The sequence below is a fragment of the Plasmodium vinckei genome (genome assembly GCF_900681995.1).
Source record: "Plasmodium vinckei vinckei genome assembly, chromosome: PVVCY_04".
NCBI lineage: Eukaryota > Apicomplexa > Aconoidasida > Haemosporida > Plasmodiidae > Plasmodium > Plasmodium vinckei.
In genome coordinates, this window is record NC_051296.1 from 576,187 (window position 1) to 603,579 (window position 27,393).

Sequence of the window (27,393 nt, forward strand, 5' to 3'; positions counted from 1 at the left end):
CCTGAATACACTGAATCTCTATTTTGAAGCCACATAAAATAGACGCGATAAATGTTTGCAAAAAGGGTACACATATATGAATACGTAAGTACATTTTATTATTTTATTTTTTTTAATTTATTGATGCGAATCCGATAAAATTGTATATAAACCTTTATATGTGTATATTTATAGGAACCTCGTATAATTTTCTCATTTACATGAATGCTTATTATATTTCTTTTAAATGAATTCTACATTATTGGATATAAATAATGTTTATTTTGTAATTTAAAAAAAATAAAAATTTATTATGCCAAAAAATTAGTAATAAAACATCGAGCTATTTAGATGCATTTTAAAATGTGTGTTTTGGAATATATATAGAGAAAAAAATAAATATACCATATGAAGATTGGCATAGACATTTTTCCTATGCTATATAAAATAGTGACAAAAAATAGGGATATGTATCAAAATATATGTGTATTATTGTTTTATAACAAATATATATGTCGTTTCCTTGAATAAGCATGTATATGAGATTGTTTATTTCTAAGAAGTATATCAAATATTCAATTTTACATACATATAATTTGGAATGTCAAATTATTTATTCCATTTTGTCGTATTTTATTTAGTTAATTCTCTATGGGTTCATATAAGACAATACCAAAGAGAATAAAAGAAAAGGACTACCTTTATTAAAAATGTTCTATTGAAAATTTTTAGAATAGTGAATATTTTGTATATTTACATTTGTGTTTTTTTCGTTTTTAATTACAAAAAAGGTAAAAAAAACAAATTATGAAACATGTGTTATTAAAAAAAGAGAAATAAAAAAGTAGAAAGCTACGAAAAAATAATGGGGGGAATAAACAGATGAATAATTCATTTAGGTAAAAATTAAAAGAAAAAAAGGAATAAATGCTACTAAAAAACAGTAATATATAAAATGAAACACTACTATTGAATTTAGCGTATTACTGAGCTAGCTATTATATTAAAATGTGTAAAATAAAACTTTTTTTTTTTATTATCATATATTTATGAACAATTCATAAATTTTAAACAAATGGATATTATAAATAAAAGAGAATAATAATAGAAATATAAAGCATAGCAAAACTACAAACTCCTATTAATAGAAAAATCAGTACACAAATATTTATTTATATATATATATGGAAAAAAGACTAACAAAACATGGTTTATATTATCACAAATGGTAGCACCATATATATACACACACATATAAATATGGGGCTTCAAATATATATTTTTAATTATTTATAATTAATACTCGTATGAATGCATATGTTTGCGCATTCGAGCAATTTGACTGTATTTATTTTTTTAAATTTTTAAGTTATATCGGAAAATGTTAAAACTTCTTAGCCCTTTTCAATAAAATCGGATATTTTATATGGCTGTCCAATAAAAGGGATAAAATCATTTTGTGCTGTTGGTGTATTTTTATTATTGTCATCATGAAAAGTTCCATATTGATAGTTATGAAATAATAAATCGGTTTGGTTATAATTTAATGTGTATTTATATAACTTCCAACTTATATATGAACTGAGGAAATATATAGCAATTCCTGCTAGTATTATAAATAATTCAACGTAAATTTTCCATGCATATGGTTTTTTCTGAACAAGCAATAATTTAAAAAAGTTTGTGATATATTCATATTTTTTATGCACATTCTGAGGGGAGGTGTCTTCATTTTTTTCAAGCATGTAATGCAAAGATGTTGAAAAGAACTCAAGAAATATATTATCAGTATTAATTATTTTCCAATAATATTTTGGGTCAAGCCATTTAAATTTGTTTTTCCCTATACATTTAAAAAGTATCCATATTAAATCGATAATACCACAAATCATATTCACAACAGTAAAAATAAAGTACTTATAAGTTAAGTACGAGCAAAAACAATTTACCCCTATACATACTACTATTAAATGTGCAATAAACAAAAATGGGCGAGGAGTAAAAAACTGCAATATCGCCAATAGGACATGGGAAATTATGCAAATTCTATATATCTTTATGCATTTTTTCAAATCACAATTATTTTTATTCCCTAATTCATACATTATATTTTAAAATAATAATAATAAAATAAAGGATGAAATAATAATATATTTATACATAAAAGGCAGACAAAAATTGTAAAAAAAAAATGTATGCCACACAATATCAAAAGAAATTAGCATATATCAATAAACATGTGTATATATATGCATTATAAAAACCGATCTTCGTTTACAAACTCGCTAAAACGAGGGAAAGACAAAATGCCATTTGTATATGAAATATCCTCAAACAAAATAGACTGTTGTATTTTATAATGACATAGTAAATAGATAAAACAAAAAAATGTGCACACAAAACAGTTGTCTTTTTAACAGTTGCATGTACACACATATATGTGTATGCTCTCTTAATACTTAAAAAAAAAAAAATAAAAATACATTTTTTATATACATAAATATTTATGCTATGCTATTTTCGATTAAAAATAAAAAAATATATTAATAATAAACTGATGAATTAATTATTTTAATTTGAATTCAAAGCAAATTAAAATAGTTGTATGCATAATATATAAAATGTATGTATATTTCTCAGCAGGGAAAAATACTAAAGCATACATAAAAAATAAAGGTGCATTTATATATTCAAAAAAACTGTGCGAAAATATGTAGCAAAAATTGAATAAATGAAAAGGAAATTATATAAACATAATAAAACACACACAAAAAATGAACATTACACAAGTATGTTCAAATATATTCCTCTCTTAGTGGAATATAATTAAAATAGATAACAGTAGTGGTATGATTGTGCATGTTTTAAAGCAAAATAAACAAGTAAAATGAATAAATAGCCAAATAAATATATACACTAGTGAACAATAAAAAAATTATATAACTACAACGTTATATATGACTATAAAACATTAATATATAGTAGTAATGAAAACTATATATGATAAAACAAAATAAGAAAGGGTGATTGGCAAAAAGCCAAAACCAGGAAATTGTTCGAATATTATTAAATGAAAAACAATGAAATATAAATTAAAAAGAAGAAAAAAATATAAATTAATTAAAATATGTTATATTTTGTAAGATTAATACATTTTAAAAAATGTAACAATAATATAGGTGGGAGAAAAAAACAAATATATAGAACATTCAACTTTTTATAATTCAATTTTACAATAATTATAAGTCTTTAAATTATATAAGTATATTACTTATATGTGTTTTTTTTGTCTTTAATTAATTTAAATGAGTAAAACGGAAAAAAGTTGTTAATTTTGCTAGTTTAATTTGGCTAATTATAAAATAAAAGGATAGTAATACTTGACCTTTTTATAGTGTTGTGTTTTAATTTGTCTATATATATATCTTTATTATTTTAATGTTTAATTATTCAGAATTAAATAAAAGACATAAATGTGAAATAGTAATAATATATTGAAGTTAATAAAACAAATTGTGAACATATAAAATAATGTTTTCCATTTGTAAAATAATGTGTGTGTTTAAAAAAAAACAAAATTAAGTTCCGAATATTATATATATAATTTTCTCTATTTATATATTATATTTATTCTATAAAAATATAATTAACTAAGAATTTGTTGGCCTATATTTTTTTTATGTGTGTCATAGAATTTTTTTATTTCCCTTTTTTTTTTTATACAATACCTTTGTTTAATTTTTTTTTTTTTTCAAAATTGTAAGTAAAAATAATTAGTAATATAATAATATACAAATTTGATTAGCGCAAACAAATATTTACACTAATAATTATAGTGCTATTTTTACTATATATAAATAGTTAAGTATTAACACATTATCATAATAGTTGCATAGTCAAAATTATATAAAATGGTAAAAACATTTAATACAAATAATATAATATAAATAATTAGTCTATAAAATGTATTATATTTTTCTTTTTTTAATTAAATTAATTTTTTTTTTCCCTACTTCTTCTCATCTATCTTAATCTTTGGTAAAAGGTGAATAAAAAAATATACACAAGTGCAAAATGGTGCGTTATAAAATTTTTAATTTTTTTGTGCTTATTTTTGTTATCTCTCTTAAAATAACAAAAGATATGTAAAAATAATAAATAAAAAATAAGAAATATGTTTAAAAAAATAAATATGCATTATATTTTTTTAATATTAATGCGTATTGTGGTGATAACAAAAAATAAATATGTACACATATGCATAGTGTGTAATGTTTGTTAGGATAAATACGAGCTAGGTTTGGTATATTTTAGACTCATTCACACATATATATATATGTTAAATATACGTATGGAAAATTGTTTCAAGCTGGAAGCGGCTAAAAAAAAAATAATAAAATGATTCATCTAATAATTATATGCTTATGTTTTTCTCATAATTAAAAAAAAATACCGTAATATTTGGTATTTCAGCATAATATTTTTGGTACGTTTTTCTTACACCCTTATAAAAATTGTAAGCGAAAAAATAGAGTGAATTTTAATATTATTTGCTTAAAATTTGATAAAGGCTATTTTTAATTTTTAAGGTTTTACATTTTCAAGATGTGCGATATTTAATGCATACTTTATTTTATTGATTTTCAGTATAAATAATAAGTTATGGCTTAAAAGAATAATAATAATATATATTTTTTAATATTATGTTTTTTATTTATTTTTTGGTTTTGAATATTTTGTTTATAATCGAATGATATCTTTCATTCATGGCTTTAGTTTTTAATATAATCTTTAAAATATATATTTTTTAAGTTTTTTAAAATACCGAAAAAGTTAAAATACTTTGTTTTGTGTCATTTTCAAACATTTTTAACTTTTAAACATTTTTAAATAATAATAGTAATTTACTTCCAAATTTAAAAATCAAAAAATAAAATGCGTTACACGTATTATAGCAAATACAATTAAGATAAGTATTGTATTACGTATCATACGTAACAAATAAAATATGTAAGTTTTAAAATACACACATTTAAATACACAATTTGTTAGTTCCATACGATTTCAATACACACCCCCTTAAATACACCCATTAAATACGTTCACTAAATACACACATATATATCCATTTTTATATAATAGAATGTTATAGGAAAGAAGTAAAATATGCCAACGAATTCTTTGACAAAAATTTTTTTAGTTTCCCTTAGCACCTTTTCGGTTTCTCAAGGTAATATATGTATACATATTATTTTTTTCAAACTTAATATTGGGTACACACCATTTTGTGAGCTCAAATCATGCATGGTTATTTATTTGAATCAATCTTTAACAAGCTTTGTCATTCTCTTATTTCATATTTACATCATTGCATGTGTGTGTGTATATATATGTATATGTGTGTGTATTCATTTTTTTAGTTTGGGGGAAGGAATATTTCAACGGAGTATTGAACCAGAATTTAACGGACCTACTACAATGCAACTTCATATCTTATTATAATTCCAAACCCGATGGTGCCAACGCAGACGTAAGAAAAGGAAAAAGACGAAAGGAATACATTCTGCGCTATTTTATAATTTGATTGCTTCATCATTCTATCGCTTATTGTTTATTGCTTCATCGTTTTATCGCTTATTGTTTATTTCTTATTATTTATAGGCATTTTTGGACTTTGTTGAAGAACCGGAACAATTCTATTGGTTCGTTGATAATTACTTATCTGTTCCTTTTGCTGTCCCAAAGCACTTGAGCGCCAACAGTGATCATAACTGGAAACCATGTTTAAAAAGAAAATGGATGAATGAATTTTTAAAGGAATATGAAAAACCCGATATAAGTTATTTAGCAAATGTTCTTGACAAGGAACAGAGGATTTACTACAAAAATACATTTGGTGATAAAGAGCCAGTTGCTAAATATACATATTTTGAAATTAAAGAATTCGATTCACATTGTATCCTTCCGCCTTTTGTACAAACAAATTTAAGAAATAGACATCCTGATCATTATGGTGAAATGTTTTCATTTCAAATGGATAGAAAAGACTATCAACTATATTTAGAAAAGATGGACAATAAAATGTCAGCAATGAAACACTTATACGAAAATATGGAATCTAGTGAAAAACAAAAAGTAGTAAAAGAAATAATAGAATCAAAAGACGAAAATAGTTTTGAATTAGTATGTCCTTCACATTATATAAAAATGCACTATAACACAGAATGCAAAGCAAATCGTAATATTTTGACGTGTATAGATGAACATATCAAGAGCAAATGTTTAGATGAACTTAAAGATGATGATAATCCAACCATATGTGATTATTTATCAGATTTATTCAATCATTTAAAAGATCTTCAAATTGAAAATTTCCAAAAATTTTTAACATCAGATGAATTAAGACTTACTAAACCCAAAGGAAAATGGGTAGACCCTTTATTTCTTCTTCATAATAAAAAAGATTATTTAAATCCTAAAATAACGATTTTACCAGATCAATTTAAAAAATTTAACCCCGCAAATAGTTTATATTTCTCCTTTTCTGCTGAAATTCCTGAGAAATATAGTTATGTTGATTACACTCCAATGAATTTTAATTTGAATAAATATTCATCTAGCGTTTTTGGTAAAATTTAAAAAAAAAAAAAAATTTTGGCTAGTTATATGAATTGTTCATATTTTTTATGTATGTAAATACATATGAAAATTGGACATATCCATATAATTCTGATTACATTTTTAATGCAATAAATAATTAAATTATGCCATTAATATGTATATTATTTTTTTTTTTTAATTCTGCAGATGCATTCCAAAGTATATTTTCTGTTTTTAAAAAGAAAGGCCCTTCTATTCCTCCAGTTTCAGGTTTGAAAATGGACTGAAATAATATGTATATGTGTGTGTGCATGATAAAAATATATTAAAAGTTTGAGAATAATGAATACTAATTGTTCATTCACTTTTTTATTTCACAGTTAAGGAATTATCAAGCAAAATCGAAGATTTTGATTTTAAAACTGCTAAAGGACCAGGTATGAAAGAATAAATAAAATAAATATGCATGGATAAATATAATATTTATGTGCGAATATAAACTGACTAATTATTATGGTGAGAAATGAGTTTGATTAAATAATTTAATTTTTATTATTATTTTCAGTTAAATGTTCGTATGTAAAGAAAAGTCTAGACCTTACCATCGAAGTAGATATTTTTAAAGTGGCAGGTGTAGAAAACATTTGTAATATTATTGACAAATATGCTTTAACTAAAGATAGCGATTTCAATAAAAAACCTAAAGAAAAGAAAATGCAAAACTTAGATCAAATAGAAAAAGGATTTCATATTGATTGTATTTTGATATCTACACATATAGAAGCATATAATTTAATTAGACAATTTTTAAATTTAGAAAATGTTTTATCCTTAATTAGATATACATCATTATATACACATAAATATTTAAAGAGTGTAACATCATTAAAGGGAAACTTTTTATATGATAATCCAAATGCAATTAAATATGCAGGATCATGCGGTAACGCAGTTTTATATATTCCAGCCGTTTTGTATAGAAGAAACTTATATGTTCCAGAAACATTTTTATCATTATCTTTAGGGTTATCAAATTTAGTATCATCAAATCCATCTAGTCCATTTTTTGAATATTCTATAATTGAATTTTTAGTTAAATATTTCAACAAAGGAACTGCAAAATTCTTATATTACTTTATTTCAATAGTTTCTATACTTCACATTAATCGTTATTATTATGAACAAATTTACTGCCACCATAATAAACACTTTGATGCATTGAAATCAAAAATGATCCACCCTGATATAGTTGAAAGTATTTTAAACAAACTCAAATCTTTGTTAAGCGCCCCAAGATACGCCAAAATGATGGAGTTATATAAAAACCTTGAAAGTGATACATTATTCAACTATAACGAAAGTAAGTTTTATGTGCATACGTATTTGTTCGGTAGTTTTTTTTTTATTTTTTCCTATATTTTTTCCTATATTTTTTCCATTATTTTTTCTCTTTATTTCCCTCTCTTCAGTGGTCAAAATATTAATGAAATTCGACGAGTTCGCACAAAACAAAGATGTACAAGAAAAAGCCCAGAAAAAGATTGATGAGGAGGAAAAACCTGAAGTCAACAGCCTTGAAGAAATGGCCAAATACAATGAAGAATGGCTTTCTAAGTTGACTAATCTTACCCCTGAACAAGATCCAAGAAATAAACCCAATCCAAGAGTAAGATTCAATGAACATGTTAGAAGTGATGATAATTTAACAATGGTTGATAGAGATAAAGAATTAGAATTAAGGTTATTTAAATTTATTGGTAACGTGTATCGAGATAAAAGTGCATCTAGTACTGGAAATAAAACCAACCTTGCTTATGATGAAAGAGTCAAGCCTACTGATGCTGAAGAAATGAAAGCTGCATCTAACGACCATTTAAGTACATTAGATACCGAACATACTAATAATAATAACCCACAAGATTTTTATACTAATGAAGAGGAACAAACTACTGCACCTGAAACTGATAATGATGAAGACCCCAATTTATTATAATTTAAAAGGTTTCCTATTTTATTAATGTATGTATTATATGTGCAAGCATATATAGGCGAGTTGATGAAAAATGTAGCTTAGTGTGTAATGTATTTATAGATTGCATGATTGCACCTATTTTTCTATTTATTTTATTATGGCTTTATGTTTTCTTGTTAATAAAATGTAAAAACATATATATATGTGATGAATTTTTCTTTATATAAATGCAAAAAACTGACAAATAAACAATTATATATATATGTCTTATTTATGTAAAATTATGCACATATATATATATACATTTAAAATCGAGTGAATTTTTATATAAACCCTTACAAAATAAGTTTTTAAATCTAATGTAATAAATGGAATTATCCGTTAAATAAAATGTAAGTACATTTTTAAATAGGGGCTTTAAAATCGTTTTTGCATCTAGTATGAATAATATTAAGCATTGTGAAGTAGTAAAAATTTTCTTCTCTTTATATATACATAAAGTGGAGACGTGAAATAAAATCGGGATGTTCATATAAAAACTGTGGTTCGGAAAATTGGGTATAAGGATGTTTAAAATAGGTATATATATTCTATTTGTTTTGGCTAGTATATATATAAAATAGCGTTTTTTTTCCATCACCATTTAGTTATAAATAAAGCGTTGAAATGTTTTAAAGTGCTAAATGGTGAGATAAAGTATGGGTTTGTCTTAAGACACGCTCAGAAGCAGTTCCAATAGTTTCTAAATATGTAAAAATAAATAAAAATAAACAAGAAATAAAGGTAATATGCGTATTTATTTGCATTTTCGCGTATAGATAATATTATTTGCGCACATTTAAAATTTATCGCTTTAAGAAGTTCAAAGAGGTTATTCACGACTACTAGTTAAAAATAAATATTTTCTCCTAAGTTTATTATAAATGGGAAATTTTCACATTTACTATGTATAAAAAAAACATTGGAGAAAAAAAGGAAAAATAATATGTAATAGGATAAGTAAATATGTACACATAAATATATATACATATTTATATATGTGTGTACTTATATGGAAAAGACATTTTAAAGAAAATATATTATAAAATGTTTATGCAAGATAGTATAAATATAAATAAATGGATATATATTTTCATATGATAGTAATATATATTCATTTTTATATGTGAAAAATGTACTTGCATATGAGTTTATGTATATATAGATATTTAGAAATATATATGTAGTGTTAAGTATATATTATGTAGGTATCCATTTTGGTGGTATATACTAGTATTATTTGTATTGCATGTATATATATATAAATGTACGGACATATGAGTAATAATTTATATTTAATTAAGAAGAAATATAAGAATTAATTAGTCGATGAATAAAAATGGACAGGAGGAATGATGAAGTACATACTAGCCATGTGTACAATTGGGTTCTGAATCGATTACGATTTTCTTATCAAGAAAAATATAACATAGATGATTTAATCGAGCGAAATGATGAAGAAAATAAAGAGGCTGTCGAAAATTTTTTGAATAAGGGGGAAGATGATGTTTTGTTGTTTAATATTGAAGATAATAAGATAGTATTAAAAAAAGAGGAAAATATAAAATTTGATGAGAAAATTATTTATTTTCACAAATATATGAATGGATATATTAAAGAAGAGAATAATATATTATATGGAATATTATCACCAAATATATTAGACACATTAAAAATAATGCTTTTAAAAATAGTATATCCATTATTTTTTAATAACAAGAATATATATAAAAATATATGTATAGATGAGATAAATAAATTTTCTATGGATTTTGATGTATATATAAAAGAATTAAATGAATTTATTTTAATTTTAGAAGATATTAAAAAGGTGAAGAAACAAAAAACTTATGAGTATGAAATGATTTGTGAAAAAAATCGAGCCAACATATTTAATAAAAATGAACATGATGAGAAAAAAGAGAGTTCAAGTGTTAAGGGTAATAGTAAAAATGGAAATGAAATAGAGAATAAAATTCAAAAAAAAAAGACAGAAACAGCATTATTAACAAAATATTTAAATATTATAGAATCCTTATTTAATGATATGCAACATAAAATAGAAGAATATAAAAAATGTAATTTTGATGTAGGTCCATTTATTGAAATTCAATATTGGAGATATAAACATAGATATTTATTATTTATTATTGAAGAATTAAAAAGTAGTGAAATAAAAAATATAATAAATAATATAAATATAAATAATTCCAATAATGAAGAACAGAAATATGCATATACTTTTGATATATTAAATAAATGGAGAGAGTTAGAAATAAAAATAGAAAATGAATATAACGAAAGTAAGGATAATATAAAATATTTAGAAAGTATTGAACAATTTATATTATCTTTATATTTATGTAATGTAGAAAATATTATTGATAACATTCCTTCACTTTTAAATTCAATAAAAATGATTTATTTGGTTGCACGTTTTTACAACACTCCAAACAAACTTAATAATTTATTTATCAAAATTACAAACCAGCTTGTTTTAAAATGCAAAAATGAAATATTTTTTGCAAAAAAAAAAAAAAAAATATATAGAAAGCCAAAAAGAAATAGTAAAAAAAGTAATGGTGAATATGTAGATAAGTTTGGAAAGTATAATAGAAAAAAAGACAATGACAATGATAGTAATAATAATATTAGTGAGGATAATTATTTAGAGGACGGACCAGATAATATGCATTCATCAAATTTGAAGAAAGATGCAAATAATTATAATAAAAAAGGATTTGATTATTATGATAAACAAATGAAAAATAAAAATGGTGAAACAAGTTTAGATGAGAATAATGACACTGATCAAGAGAGTGAAAAAAGTGATTCTTCTTTCGATAGTTATGATAGTGAAAATGATGAAAAAGAAGATGAAGAAAATAGTGATAGGATTAGTAACTATGCAAATGGTGAAATAGACAGAAATAATAATAATAAAAGTTTTGGAAATAATATAATAAATATGAATTTTAAAATGGGTGAAATGAAAAAAGATAAAGAGAATTTATGGGAATTAGATCCTGATGAATTAATTGAAAAATTTGAATTATGTTTTAAATTACAAGAAAAATATAAAGAAGAATTTAATAATATAAAAACGTTTTTTGAAAATAATTCAAAAAATAAATCTGTTAATTTAGATACACAAGTTATATTTTGTAAAATGGATTTATTTTGTAGACGTTTAAAAAAGTTGGTAGATTTATTTTTATGTATAAAACAATTTAAGGAATTAAAAAAAGTGAAATTTGATACAATTCAAAATATAACAACATCATTTAAAAAGTACATAAAAGAGTTTAAATCGAAACATATTGATGATATGCTAAATTATACAGACAATTATTTTGATAGAGATTTTGTTGAACTAAGAGTTTATATATCTGAATTAGAAAGTGATTTACAAGAAAGTGTAATAAGTTTACTAAATAGTAGTTCAAATATTATGTTTTCATTTTTCATTTTTTTTAAATTTAAAAAATGTTTTATGAGGGATTATTTAATAAATTTCTTACACACAAAATATGATATCCTACTTTCTCAATTTTTAGAAATTCTTAATTCGATTAATAATGATTTAGAAAATTATAAAATAAATTTAAACTCAAATAAAAATATTAATTATCTTAAAAACATATTTTGGATAATTAGTATTAATTATAAAATTAATCATATAATTAAAATATTTTTAGATGAAAACAATTTGATGGTTGACTCTCCAGATCAAATCTCTTCCTATTTTGAGATGGCAAATTTAAAGAATGTCAATCCCCTAAAAGGTTTTGAAAAAACTATTTTAGATGTTACAGATGAGGATGAAAAATTAAATGACAAGACAGGCGAAGAAATAGACACAAATAGTTGTATAGATGAGAAAGGGGATAAATTAGGAAGTAACAACATTTTTTTCGAAATAAATGAAGAAGTTTTAAAATTATTAGAAGAACTTGAAAAAAAAAAAAGAAGTGATACTAAAAAAAAAGGAGTATCTGAAGAAGATGGAAAAAGTGATATAGGGAAAGAATGTAATGAAGATAAATTAGTAAAAACAGATGAATCTGAAAATAAAAAAATAAAAAATAAAATTTTTAAATGTTCTAGTGGAAAAGAAGTATTAAAATTATATATAAAAATTTTTAAATTTATTGAAGAATATAAAAATAGATTATTTAAACATTGGGTATTATTTACAAAAAGTGTGAACAGTTTGAATGTTACTATATTTGTTAAGCATCCTAAAACACAAAATGTTACAGTAAATTTTGATAATAGAATTAAAAAAATAATTAGAGAAGCAAAAATTTTTATGTCTTTTAATTTTGAAATACCAGATGATATAAAAAGTATGATGTCACAAGAATCTAGGATCTATACATTATATTATAAGTTTTACAATATATTAATACTTGTAAAAAAAATGAAAAATAATAAGAAAAAAGATATAGAATATACATTAAAACGATTTTTTGTATATATGGATAAGTTGATAGTACCTTATGCTGTGAAATATACATGGAATAATTATGCTGTTGAAGATTCAGTAGACAATTTAACAAGAGAAATAAAATATTTTGATGAAAATATAAATTCTTTATATTATATAATAGATGATCATATTAATTATAATATAAAAACCCTTTATAAAATATTACAATATAAAAATGAGAAATTTAATATTAATAGACAGAAAAAAAAAATATATAAAAAAATGATTTTATGTAATTCTATATCAAAAAAAATACAAATTGGAATATTTGATTTGCTAAATAATATACAATATGTGTATGATAATAAATTAAAAAGTAAAATTACAAAAGAAGAAATAATAAATACAAGAAACTTTTATTATAATATATTTTTATCTACCCTTAAGAAAGTTTACTTAAAAAATATTAGAAGTGTAATTAATAAATGGTCTTCATTTGATCAATTCGAAGAGAAAAAATGTGATAGCGATGATAGCAATAAAACAAGTTCATATGGGGAAGAAAATTTTATTGAAATTTTGTTGCTCATTCATGAAAATAAAATTATTATAAATCCGTCTATTAATAATATAAAAGATGGTATAAAAAAAATGATTAACATTTTAATTAACAATTTGATATATGTAGATAATTGGGTTAGTAGTGATGATTTGATAAGTAAATTCGAAAAGGTTGTTGAAGATAAACAAATTAATGATACTGAAGATGTAAGTAAAGAAATAGAACGAAATAGTCGAAAAAGTATTTTTGATGAACTTTTGGATTCTTCATCACTTTTGAAAAAAAATAAGAATGAAGAAGATTATGAGTTTAATATAGAAAGTAATAATTGTGTTAGTAATTTAAATGGCTATTTCGATTTTTATGAAAAAATAAAAGATGACAAAAATATTGAAAAGGAACTTATAATGTTAAATGAAAAGTTAAGTGGATTTCAAAATGTAGTAGATAATTTTATTAAAAAGTTTGATAAGTATAAATATATAATAAACAAGTTTGAGATGGAGAGATTAAAAAATTTGGAAAAACAAAAAAATATGCCTAAGAAAATTAAACCAGTAAATAGTAATAATTATTCAATGTCTATGGGTGAAATAGTATATGATGAAACTGTTGATGAGGATGTGAAAAAAGAGAAAAAGTCGATATCTGGAATCAATGATTCGGATTCAGGGAAAGATAAAATTGTAGAAAAAGACAATGAAAAAAATGAGGATGTAGAAATTTGTAATTATAGTAGTGATGAAGAATTGAGTGATGATTATGATGATGAAGATGATCCATATATTTACAAAGAGGAAGAAAAAATAAAGGAATATATTGATATAAAAAAAGAAATAAATAATATAGAAAATGTATACACATTAAATGTATTTAAATTTAATTTAGAAAAATTTAAGATGTATTTAGTAAGTATTATTGAAAATGAAGCTTTAGAATGTGCTAACAAAATTATTTATCCTGTAAAAAGAAAAAGTGATTGGTTAATAAAAAAAATGAATGGATATAAAACAAAATTGAAAAAGAATATCATAGATATAGATTCTCTTTATTATGTAATAGATGTAATAAAAAAAATTCATACATTTGAATCAAATATAGATATAGTATTAAATCCGATATATGAAATGTTAGACATACTTGAATTTTATATGAATAATTTTTTAAAAAAACAAATTGATAGATTAAAAAATTTTAATCCATATGATGGTGAAGGTAATGATGTAGATAGTACTAACTTTTATGATAGCAATATTTATCAACAAAATTTCGGAACAACTTTAGAGAAAAAAGGTGATAAAGAATTTTCAAACGAATTAAATGAATCATATAATAAAAATTTTATAAACACATTCAACAAGCTAAATGTAATGAAGAAAAAGTTTATAAGTTTGTATAGAGTTGAAGTGGAAAAAAAAAATGTAATTATGAGCCAATTTAAAGAATTAATATGTCTAACAAAAAAGGTTGAAGAAGAAATACAAGAAAAAAAAAGTGTTATGAAAAATGATCTGATAAATAATATATATAATTTTAAATATAGTATGCAATTATTTAGAACAAACTTTTTAAAAATGAATTTTAAAAGTAAGCATGCAAATACATTGACTGTTTTTGAAATATTAAAAAGATATAAAGAAGAAATAAATATTTTAAAAAAAAAATATAATAGTTATTATAAAGGAGAATCTATATTTGGATTAAAACATCAAGAACATTCCGATTTATTTTTAAGTATAACTGAAGTTAATAATTTCTATTCTCTTTATGATTTATATGTGCAACTAAAAGAAAAATTAAATGAATGGAAAAATTTAAAATGGAATGATGGAATAATAAAAATAAAAGAATTAAAAGAAGAAATTTTAGTATTTGAAAAAAAATGTTCTCAATTACCTAAAAATTTAAAAACTATTATAGTATATAAAAATTTAGTTAAAGAAATTGTTTACTTTAAAGAAATTACACCAATAATTGAAGAACTAGAGAAAAAGACAATTTTGAAAAGGCATTGGATTGAAATTATTAACATATTAAAGGAGAAGAAAAAAAAAGAAATAAATGTTAAGGAGAAAAAAGTTAAAAAAAATGTGTCTGAAGTTCGAAAAGAAGCAGATTTAGTAGAAGAGAATGCAGACCACTCTAAAGGGGATATGCTAAAGGATGAGGGAAAAGGTGATGATAAAATTGGAAAAGATATGGATGGAATAAATCAAGTGGAATATGTTGAAGAAATAGAAGCAGAAATTCTGAACGATACAGAAAAAATTGGTAAAGAAAATGATGTAATACTAGATGATGGATATCTAGATGAAGATGAGTATATAAACAATTTAAATAACCTCGATTTAGATAATATGGATTTTTTAATTAAAGATTTAGTAAATGAATATTTGTTAAGAAAAAAAGATGATATATTAGATATATGTGATAGTGCAGAAAAAGAAGCAAGTATAGAAGAAAAAATAAATGAACAATATAAAATATGGAATGAAACTTGTTTTCGTTTTAGTAAATGGAAAAATAGAGATTATGCATGTATATTAGTAGGTAGTAAAGTTACAGAAATACAAGAAAGTTTAGAAGAAAGTCAGATATTATTGAATAATATAAATTCTACAAAATATAGTAAACCATTTAAAAATAAGTTGTCAATACTTTTAAATAAATTATCTGATTGTAGTGATATAGTTGAGAGATGGATAAAAGTTCAAATGTTATGGTGTTCAATGGAGAGTGTATTTACAAGTGGTGATATAGCTAGACAAATGCCAATTGAATCAAAAAGATTTCATCAAATTGATAAAGATTGGATTAATATTATTAACATTGCTAATGAATCATCTATTGTTGTAGAGTGTTGTCAAAGTAGTATGTTAAAAGAGTTATTACCTAATATGCAAAAGGGTTTAGAAAGTTGTCAAAAATCTTTAGAATCATATTTAGAAGGAAAAAGAAGTAAATTTCCTCGTTTTTATTTTGTATCTAATTTAGTACTATTAAAAATTTTATCACAAGGATCCGACATAAATATTATTCAATCCGAATTAATAAAATTATTTGATGCAATAAATTATTTAACTATAAAAAATATTCAAAATAAAAAAAGAATTGTATGTATTAATAATAAAGAAAAAGATGATATTGAAACGGTTGAATTATCTAGTCATGTAACTATAGATGGGAATATAGAAAATTGGTTAATACTTTTAGAAAAAGAAATGCAAAGAGCTGTAAAAAGGGAGTGTAAATTAGGAGTGGCTAGTTCTGCTCAATTATTTAAAAGTATGAACTTAAAAGAATTTTGTGATAAAAATATTGCACAAGTTGCTTTAATATGTTTACAAGTTATGTGGACAAATGATATCGAAAAGTGTATAAATAAATATCATTCAGAAAAAAATATATTAAAAGTTACTAATAAAAAAATAAATTATATTATGTCTGAGTTAGTAAATATATGTCTTTCTGATTTAGGGACAAAATTTAATAGAACAAAATATGAGACTCTTGTTACTATACATGTACATCAACGAGATTTATTTAATGAAATATCTGGAAAAATAAAAGAACATAAAATAAAAACATGTACAGATTTTGATTGGTTAAAACAAACAAGAATATATTATAAACCAGAAAAAAATATTATTTTAATAAGTATATCCGATGTCGATTTTATATATTCTTATGAATATTTAGGTATAAAAGAAAGATTATGTATTACCCCTTTAACAGATAGATGCTATTTAACATGTGCTCAAGCATTAGGATTATGTTATGGTGGTGCCCCAGCAGGACCAGCTGGTACTGGTAAAACTGAAACAGTAAAAGATTTAGGAAGAACATTAGGTATATATGTAATAGTAACAAATTGTTCTAATCAGCATAAACATAAAGACATGGCAAAAATATTTAAAGGTTTGTGTAGAAGTGGATTATGGGGATGTTTTGATGAATTTAATAGAATAAATTTAGATGTATTATCTGTTGTTGCTATGCAAATAGAATCTATTGTTACAGCAAAAAAGCAATCATTAAAACATTTTCTTTTTCCTGGTGATTCAAAATCAATTAATTTAAATCCATCATCTGCTTATTTTATTACAATGAATCCTGGGTATGCTGGTAGACAATTATTACCAGAAAATTTGAAAATATTTTTTCGATTTATTTCTATGATGGTTCCAGACAGGCAAATTATAATAAAAGTAAAATTAGCATCTGTTGGATATTTAGATATAGATAATTTGAGTAACAAATTTAGATCATTATATAATTTATGTGAAGAACAATTATCAAAACAAAAGCATTACGATTTTGGTCTTCGAAATATATTATCAGTTTTACGTACTGCTGGAGATACAAAAAGAGCAGAAGCAGGAAATGACATCGATGAAGAAATACTTATAATGCGTACTTTAAGAGATATGAATTTATCTAAATTAGTTCATGATGATGTTTTATTATTTTTATCATTATTAAATGATGTTTTTCCTAAATTTCATAATATTACAAAAAAAAAATATCAGTTGGTAGAAGAAAATGTATTAAAAATTATTAAGGATAAAAAGTTGTGTGCAAATAAAAAATGGATTTTAAAAATATTGCAGTTATATGAAACATCTTTGGTTAGACATGGATTTATGCTAGTAGGAAATACATTAACTGGTAAAACAGAAATATTAAATATTTTGACATCTGCATTATCAAATGTTGATGTTCTTACAAAAATAATTACACTAAATCCTAAATCAATAACATCTGAGCATATGTATGGTGTTAAAGATAATTTAAGTGAAGAATGGACACCTGGTATTTTTGCTAACATATGGGAAAGATACAATAATAGTAACTTAAAATATAATACATGGATAGTATGTGATGGACCAGTTGATGCAATTTGGATAGAAAATTTAAATACAGTTTTAGACGATAATAAAATTTTGACTTTAGCTAATAATGATAGAATTCCTATGACAGATAATACAAAAATAGCTTTTGAAGTAGAGAATTTAAATAATGCTTCTCCAGCTACTGTAAGTAGAACAGGTATAGTTTATATTTCTGATAATGATTTAGGATATAAACCTTTTATTTATAGTTGGTTAAAAAAAATAAAAGATATAAATGTTTATGGTAATACATTATTTACAATTTTTAATAAATTATTTGTTTTTTATTTGGATAAAATTAAAATTCTTGAATTTTTAAGAGAAAATTGTAAATTTGTAATGGAAGTATCAGATTCAATTTTAGTTTCTCAAATGATCAATTTATTAAATTCTTTATTAATTCAGTATATAAATGCAATAAACAATTTTATGTATAATGAAGAGGATTTAAATAAAATATATTTTAGCCCCGATTTAAAAGAAAAAAAATTATCGCATCAAACTGGTAGTATACTATCAAAACAAAATCAGAATGAAAATCTTATAAATGAGTTAGATAAATCTGAGAATTCTATTAATTGGATTGCAGCAAAAAATAAAAAAGGTAAAGAAACGGATCTACAGAAACAAAAAGAACATACTCCAAGTTCTGAAAAAAATAAATTATTGTCTAACAAAAACCAGGCATTGTCTAATACTGGAAATGGAAAACAAGAGCTTAAAATAGTTGAAAAAAATGAAAATGAAAAAAACGAATATATTTCTAAAAATGGTCAAACGGAACCAAATGATGGGGAATATGAAGATAAAATTGAAAACCCAAATAATTATAATCCTGGATTTGAAACAAAATATGATCAAATAAAAGTTGAAGAATGTGAAGATATAATGTTATATTGTATAGTTTGGGGTTTATGTGGTTTATTAGAATATGGGCATAGGATTAAGGTACATAATTATTTGTTTAATAATGTGAATAGATTGAGATCAGCATTAGAACAAAATGAAAAATTAAAAAAAACAGAAGAAAATAATGTTTCTGAAAATGTGACTTATAATAATGATGAAAAATTGGAAACAAATATGATTGATAAAAAGGATTGTGATTCACTTTTAGAATTTGAAAATGTTGGAGATATGGACGAAGATTTCGAAAATGATAAGTGTCTTATTTATGATTATTATTTTGATATGCAATTAAGAAAATTAAGAAAATTTAATTTATCAATTTTTAAAATGCCTAAAAATATGAGTACAATATCTGCAATATTAATTCCAACAATCGAAACTGATAAGGTAGAACATATAATAAAATTGATATCGAATATTCCTATTCGTTCACATAATTTGCATACATATAAGAGTACATTATTATTGGGTTCTACTGGATCTGCCAAAACATCTATAGCTTTATTATATACATCTAAACAAGATAAAAATACAAAAAGATTTAATTTTTCAAGTGTAACAACTCCAGAAAAATTCCAATTATTTATTGAATCTGAGTTAGAAAGAAAAACTGGAAAAACATATGGCCCCATAGGAAATACAAAATCAATTATTTTTATTGATGATATGTCAATGCCCAAAATTAATGAGTGGGGAGATCAAAGTACATTAGAATTGTTAAGACAACTTATTGAATTCCAAGGGTTTTACTTTTTAGATAAAGATAAAAGAGGTAATTTTAAAAAGATTATAGATTTAGAATATATAGGATGTATTAATCATCCTGGTTGTGGAAATAATGATATACCTAAACGATTGAAATCAAAATGGTTTAATATTAATATTCCACCATATAATTTAAATTCTATAAATACAATATATGGAACAGTATTACGAACAAAATTTAATAAAAAAAGAAAATTTTCGGAAGAAATAATTGATAATATTGATAAGATAATTTTATGTACTATTAAATTATTTGGTCGATTAAAAAAATATCTTTTACCTGTACCTTCACGTTTTCATTATTTATATACAACAAGAGATTTAGCAAAAATATTTAACTCAATGTTATTATGCCCTTATAAAACAATAGATAATAATTTACATAACTTCTTATGTTTATGGAAACATGAATGTGAAAGAGTTTTAATTGATAAGTTATCTAGAATAGAAGACAAAAAATATTCTTTAGATCAAATCAAACAAATATTTAAACAATACTATCCATCTCATGTAGATATAGCAGATAAAAATATATATTTTAGTTATTTCTATGTGTCCGAAAAAGAAGAACAAGAATATATGATAGAGAATGATTTAATAGAAAATGGTGAGCAGGATCAGAAAAATAATGGTGCTAATAAAAATGGAATAAAAAATTTGAATACTGGTGTAGGAGCATCTAAAATAGAAATAGGGGTTAACAAAATGAATACGAAAAATGTAGATAATGATAAGACAAATATGGGAATTAATAAAAATGTTATAACACCAGAAGATAATGAAGAAAATATGAATAATTTTTCATTTAGTTGGATGAAAAAAGATTATAAAATAGTTTTTGATTTCGAAAGATTACGATATATTGCTTATGAATATATGAAAGAATATAATGTAAATAATGTAAAGAAATTTGATTTTGTATTTTTTGATGATTCATTAAAGCATTTACTTATTATTAATAGAATTATGCAGACTCCTAGAGGTTCAAGTATGTTAGTAGGTGTTGGAGGATCTGGAAAAAGATCCTTAACAAAACTTAGTGTATTTATAAGTGAACAGGTATTATTTCAATTAAATATTACAAAAACATATACAAAGAATTTATTTTTTGAAGATTTAAAAAATTTATATATATCAGCTGGACAAATGAATAAAAAAACAACATTTTTATTAAGTGATAATGATATAGAAAAAAACGATTTCATATTAGAGCATGTCAATTCTATTTTATCTACTGGGGTAGTTTATGGACTTTTTATAAAAGATGAAAAGGAAGCAATTTGTTCTGAGATGAAAGAAGCATATCTTAAAGAAATGAATAAATATAATCAATCATCAAAAATGAAAGGAAATAAAAAAAGGCAGAAGAATACAAAATATGATTACACATTAGATGATTTAGAAATAGATAATGATTCAAATGATTCAGAAATAAAAAGTGATACATCTTCATTAAACAATTTTGATGATTATAATTTTGATGCACAATATAACAATAGAAATAGTAGTAATATTAGTAGTAAAGATATGAAAAATGCGGGAAATAAAAAAAAATATGACAAAGTTGTAAATGATTTTAATGTACCATCTAGTGCTATTTTTGATTATTTATTAGAAAATTTTCGAAATAATTTACATATATTTTTATGTTTTTCACCTATACATAAAGAATTTGCTTTACGATATCAACAATTCCCATGTATATATAATTGTGTAACTATAGATTGGTTTTTGAAATGGCCTTTAGAAGCTTTAGTTAATGTATCCACTGCTTATTTAGACAATTTTAATATTGATATTGAAGATAATTTGAAAAGTGATTTTTATAATTTGTTTGCTATTATACATCAAAAAGTTTCAGAAACATGTGAGACCTATAAAGAAAGAATGCGAAGAAACACTTATGTAACCCCCAAATCGTATTTGACATTTATTAGTTTATATAAAGATATGTATGTAAATAAATATGATGAAATAAAATGCTTAAAAGAAAGTGTAGATATTGGGCTAAAGAAATTAAATGAGGCAGCTATGGATGTGCAAAAAATGAGAGAAAGTTTAACATCTGAGGAAGAAAAACTAAAAGAATCAGATGAACAAATGAATATATTATTAGAGAAGGTAAAAAATGAATCATTAAAAGCAGAAATACAAAGTGTTGAAGTTTCAAAATTTAGAGATAAATGTATTAAAGAAAAGGATATAATATTGAAAGAACAAGAGGAAGCAGACAAAGATTTACAAGAAGCATTACCATATTTACATGAAGCTGAAGAAGCTATAAAAAGTATAACAGCAAAAGATATAACCGAATTAAAAAGTATGAAAACTCCATCTGATATTATAAGAATAGTTTTTGATGGTGTTTTAATATTATTACAAGGGAAATTAAAAGAACCCAAAATAAACATGAAATATGTAAATAAGCAACATGTTGAATTTATACAAGATTCATTTGATGAATTTGCAAAACCATTAATGGCTGATATTCGCTTTTTAAATTTATTATTTGATTTTTCAAAAAATGAAAAAGATAATATTAATGAAGAAACTATTGAATTACTTAAGCCATATATTGAGTCTCATTTTTTTAAAACTCAAATAGCCAAAAAGGCATCAGCTGCGGCTGAAGGATTATGTAAGTGGGTTGGAGCTATGGCTATGTATCACCAGGCAGCAAAAATTGTAAAACCTAAAATGAGCTATTTAAAAATTCAAACAGGGCGACTAGAAGATGCATTAAAACAATTAGAAAAGGCGGAAGATTCATTATTAAAAGCTCAATTATTTGTCGACAATTTGAAATTAGACATTGAAAATATGTGTAAAAAGAAAAAAATATTAGAAGAAACTGCCTTAAAAACAAAACAAAGAATTGAACAAGCTAATAAATTGATTAATGGTTTAGCTAGCGAAAAAGCAAGATGGACCGAAGATTCAAATAATTTTTCTAATATTAAAAAAAAAATAGTTGGTGATGTATTTATGTGTTCATCATTTATTTCTTATTGTGGTATGTTTAATACAGAATTTCGAAATTATCTTATGAATGATGTTTTTTATCATTATACAAAAAATGTTAAAAATATTCCAGTTTCATCTAATATAGATGTAATAAAATATGTATTATCACATGACGATACAAAAATATGCGATTGGAGTGTTCAAAAACTTCCAAATGATAAATTAAGTATTGAAAATGCTTTAATTAGTGAAAACAGTAATAAATATGGATTACTTATAGATCCTCAATGTCAAGCAAACAATTGGATAAAGAATAAAGAATTTCAAAATAACTTATCAAATCAAAGATGTATCACTACATTTAATAGTCCCAAATTTAAAGACAATTTAGAATTTTGTTTAAGTGAAGGAAAAACTTTACTTATTGAAAATGTTGAAGAAAGTATTGATCCTATATTGGATCCCATTTTAGAAAAACAAATTATTAAAAAAGGAAAAAAAAATTATGTGTTAATAGAAAATAATTTAATTTATTTTGATGATAACTTCAATTTATTTATGACAACAAATTTACCTAATCCTAATTATAGTCCAGAAATATATGCAAAATGTTGTGTTATTGATTTTACTGTTACAGTTAAAGGTTTAGAAGATCAATTGTTAGGAAGGGTATTAACAGAAGAACAGAAGCATTTAGAGGTGTCTTTGAAAAATATTATGATTGAACTTAAGGACAATACAAAATCATTACAAGATTTAGATAAACAGCTATTATATAAATTAAATACAAGTAGTTCTAACTTGATTGAAGATGAAGAATTAATAGAGGTATTAAATAATACAAAAACATTGTCAAAAGAGTTGGAAATAAAATTAAAAGATAGTAATGAAAAGAAAAAAGAAATAAATGAAAAACGAGAACAATATAGAAGTGTAGCATTAAGAGGAAGTATATTATATTTTTGTATAGTAGATATAACAAATGTTAACTATATATATAATACATCATTACATCAATTTCTTGAACAATTTGATTTATCAATCCAAAAAGCAGAAAAAGGTCAACATATAAAAAAAAGAGTAGAATCAATATTGTCTACATTAACAAATTTAATTATTAGTTATATGGAAAGATGTTTATTTGATCAACATAAAATTATTTTCAAATTATTAATATCTTTGAAAATATTATTATATGACGGAATTATAAGTAATAAGGATATAAGTTTTTTCCTAAACCCTCTTTCTAATTATAATCCCTCAAATGATATAACTAATGAGTTACTGAATAATAATATATTAAATGGAAATATGGATATAAAAAATAAGGAAAAAAAAGGAAATGTTACTGATGCAAATATGAATGATACAACAAATGTCTATTTAGCTAGTGAAGAAAAAGGTGCACCGATTTCAAACGGAGCAAATAGTAGTGCAAGAAGCAACAATAATAATTTGAAAAATAACAATAATATTAATAGTGAGAAAGAAAATGGTGAAGAATGTGATGATGTAGTAAACTATACCACAGGAAATATAACTATGGACACTAACACTATTAATAAGAATAAAATTGATACAAATAAAAGACGATGTAAAAATAAAGGAGGTTCAACAAAATGGTTATTTAAAAATGAGAAACTTTATAAAAGTATAAATTCCTTATCTTACCATTCTTTTGGAAATGATAAAAATAATCGATTTTTTTATGACATATTAAATATTATACAATTAAATGAAAATAAATGGAAAAATTATTATGATGTATTAGATATTGAAAATAGAGATATTCCTTATTATAATGATCGTTTAGATTCAAGTGGAAAAATAAGTTCTTTTATAAAATTATGTTTAATTCGATGTTTAAGAGAAGATAGAACAATATTGTGTGCAAACAAATTTGTAGATGAAGTATTAAATAGAAATAGTGATAGTATAAAACATGAGACTTTAGAGAATATATTTTCTGAATCAAGCAATAGAAAACCATTTTTATTTTTATTATCTTTGGCTAGTGATCCTACAAATATGATTGATGATTTTGCAAAGAAATTCAAAAAATATCCAACTGATAAAATATCTATGGGAGAAGGACAAGAAATTATAGCCAAGGAAAAATTAAAAAATGCGCTTATAAGTGGAAATTGGTTAATATTACAAAATTGCCATTTAAATAAATCATTTATTATTGAAGTTTATAATATGTTGAAAAGTTTGAATGAAATTGAAGAAGATTTTCGTTTATTTTTAACTTCAGAACCAGATAATGAATTCCCTATATGTGTATTACATGGAAGTATTAAAATATCAACTTCTTTAAGTAGAGGTATAAAAAATAATATGAGAAAAATATATAAAGACATGATAAAAGAAGATATAATAGATAAAATTGATGATGAAAAATATAGGAAGATTATATATGCTTTGGCTTATTTACATTGTGTTTTATGTGAAAGAAAAAAATTTGGACCTTTAGGTTGGTGTGTACCTTATGAATTTAGTATAACTGATTTATTTGCCTCCTTTTTATTTATCGAAAAACATTTATATTCAACATTGTTGGTAAATAGACCAATAAATTGGGAGTCAATTCATTATATGTTAGCAGAGGTTCAATATGGTGGTAAAGTAACAGATGATTTGGATCGAGAATTGTTACTAACTTATGTACAACATTATTTTAGTGAAGAATTATTTAAAAGTAGACCTGAAATTTTAGACCATGGAAATAATAACAGCAATAATATAAACATGGTAAATAGCTTAGATAATAATATTCCTCGATTTTCTGAAATTACAAATTTTGAGAATTTTATTGAAAGTTTACCAAATATAGACATCCCAACTGTTTTAGGTTTACATAACAATGCTGAGATTACTTATCGTGTTAATGAATCTAGACAAGTTTTAAATTCGATTTTAGAAATTCAACCTCGAGATGTAGATCATGGGGATGAGAAAAGTATGGAAACAGTAGTAAAAGAAATATCTATTGGAATATTAGAAGCCCTACCTGAGGATATAAATATTGAAGATATAAAAAAAATGATATATAGAAAAAATAAGAATCAGCAATTAAATAACCAACCAAATCAACAGTTAAATGTGACAAACAACTTAAATGGTATGGGTAAAAATTTTAATAATTTAGAAAATAATTCATACAAAAATAAAAATAAAGAAAATGAAAATGGTTTACAAAAAAGTCTTTTACTCAATAATACAATTGGTAATAATGGAAATATAGGAAAAAATCCAAACATGTCTGATAGTAGATATAATAAAAATACAGCTGGTATTGGAAATGAAAATGATATAAATTTAGAAAACTTAGATATAACATATTGGGAATCAAATAATGATGACAATAATATACAGTATAACTTTTCTCCTTTACAAGTATTTTTCTTACAAGAAATGGAAAGAATTCAAAAAGTAATTAATTTAGTTAAAACAAATTTAAATGATATTATAAATGCTATAGATGGTTCTAAAATAATGGTAGCTGATTTACAGAATGATACAAAATGTATATACACTCAATCGATACCTAAACATTGGATATATGATGCTAGCGAAACTGAAATATCTTGGGTATGTAATAATTTAAATCAATGGTTAAATATCCTTAATTTAAGATATGAACAAATTATGAACTATTTCCAAAATGGTAAATTGAAATCATATTGGCTACCTGGATTTTTTAATCCTCAAGGATTTTTGACAAGCATGAAACAAGAGATTACACGATTAAATAAAAAGGATCAACTTTCTCTTGATGAAGTAGTATTATATGCTGATATTAAAAATTTTGATATAGAAAAAATAAAAGAATATCCTGAACATGGGTTTTATATACATGGTCTAATTATTGAAGGATCAAAATGGAATTGGCAAGAAGGGAAATTAGAAGAAAGTTCACCAAAAGTTTTGAGTGAAAATATGCCAGTTATTCATATTACCGTTGTTTCAAATAAAGATAAAAAAGTCAAATTTATTGAAAATAATAAGAGCATGTTTTATAATTGTCCTGTATATAAATATAATGTGAGAACTGATAAATATTTTATTTTTAGAATTCATTTAAAAACTGATGTTGATCCTTCAATATGGAAAATGCGTGGAACATCTTTGTTATGTTCTAAAGATTAAGAATGTCTTATTTTTCCAATTCATTCGATATGTATATTTTCATATACCTATATATGTTATACTATATGTATGTAAGTATATGATGTTGCAACAAAACCCAGTTGCTTATACTTTTCTTATGTGAAGC

General features: G+C 23.1%; 3 protein-coding genes across 3 annotated transcripts; 2 read left to right on the top strand and 1 right to left on the bottom strand.

Annotated features, from left to right (window-relative positions):
* Positions 1–1,373: 1,373 nt before the first annotated feature.
* PVVCY_0401700 (conserved Plasmodium protein, unknown function) lies at positions 1,374–1,871 on the bottom strand (the record flags this gene model as incomplete). Its single annotated transcript, XM_008627673.1, has 1 exon — positions 1,374–1,871. The coding sequence occupies one exon, from the start codon at positions 1,869–1,871 to the stop codon at positions 1,374–1,376; it is 498 nt and encodes a 165-aa protein (XP_008625895.1).
* A 3,274-nt stretch (positions 1,872–5,145) lies between these two features.
* On the top strand, positions 5,146–8,572 carry PVVCY_0401710 (high molecular weight rhoptry protein 3, putative; the record flags this gene model as incomplete). The annotated part of the gene is made up of 7 exons (XM_008627672.1): positions 5,146–5,209; positions 5,400–5,509; positions 5,641–6,607; positions 6,787–6,849; positions 6,960–7,016; positions 7,145–7,939; positions 8,049–8,572. The coding sequence occupies 7 exons, from the start codon at positions 5,146–5,148 to the stop codon at positions 8,570–8,572; spliced, it is 2,580 nt and encodes an 859-aa protein (XP_008625894.1).
* Positions 8,573–9,929: 1,357 nt separating this feature from the next.
* On the top strand, positions 9,930–27,266 carry PVVCY_0401720 (dynein heavy chain, putative; the record flags this gene model as incomplete). The annotated part of the gene is made up of 1 exon (XM_037634974.1): positions 9,930–27,266. One exon carries the CDS (start codon positions 9,930–9,932, stop codon positions 27,264–27,266), a length of 17,337 nt encoding a protein of 5,778 aa, XP_037490162.1.
* Between the last annotated feature and the right edge of the window lie 127 nt (positions 27,267–27,393).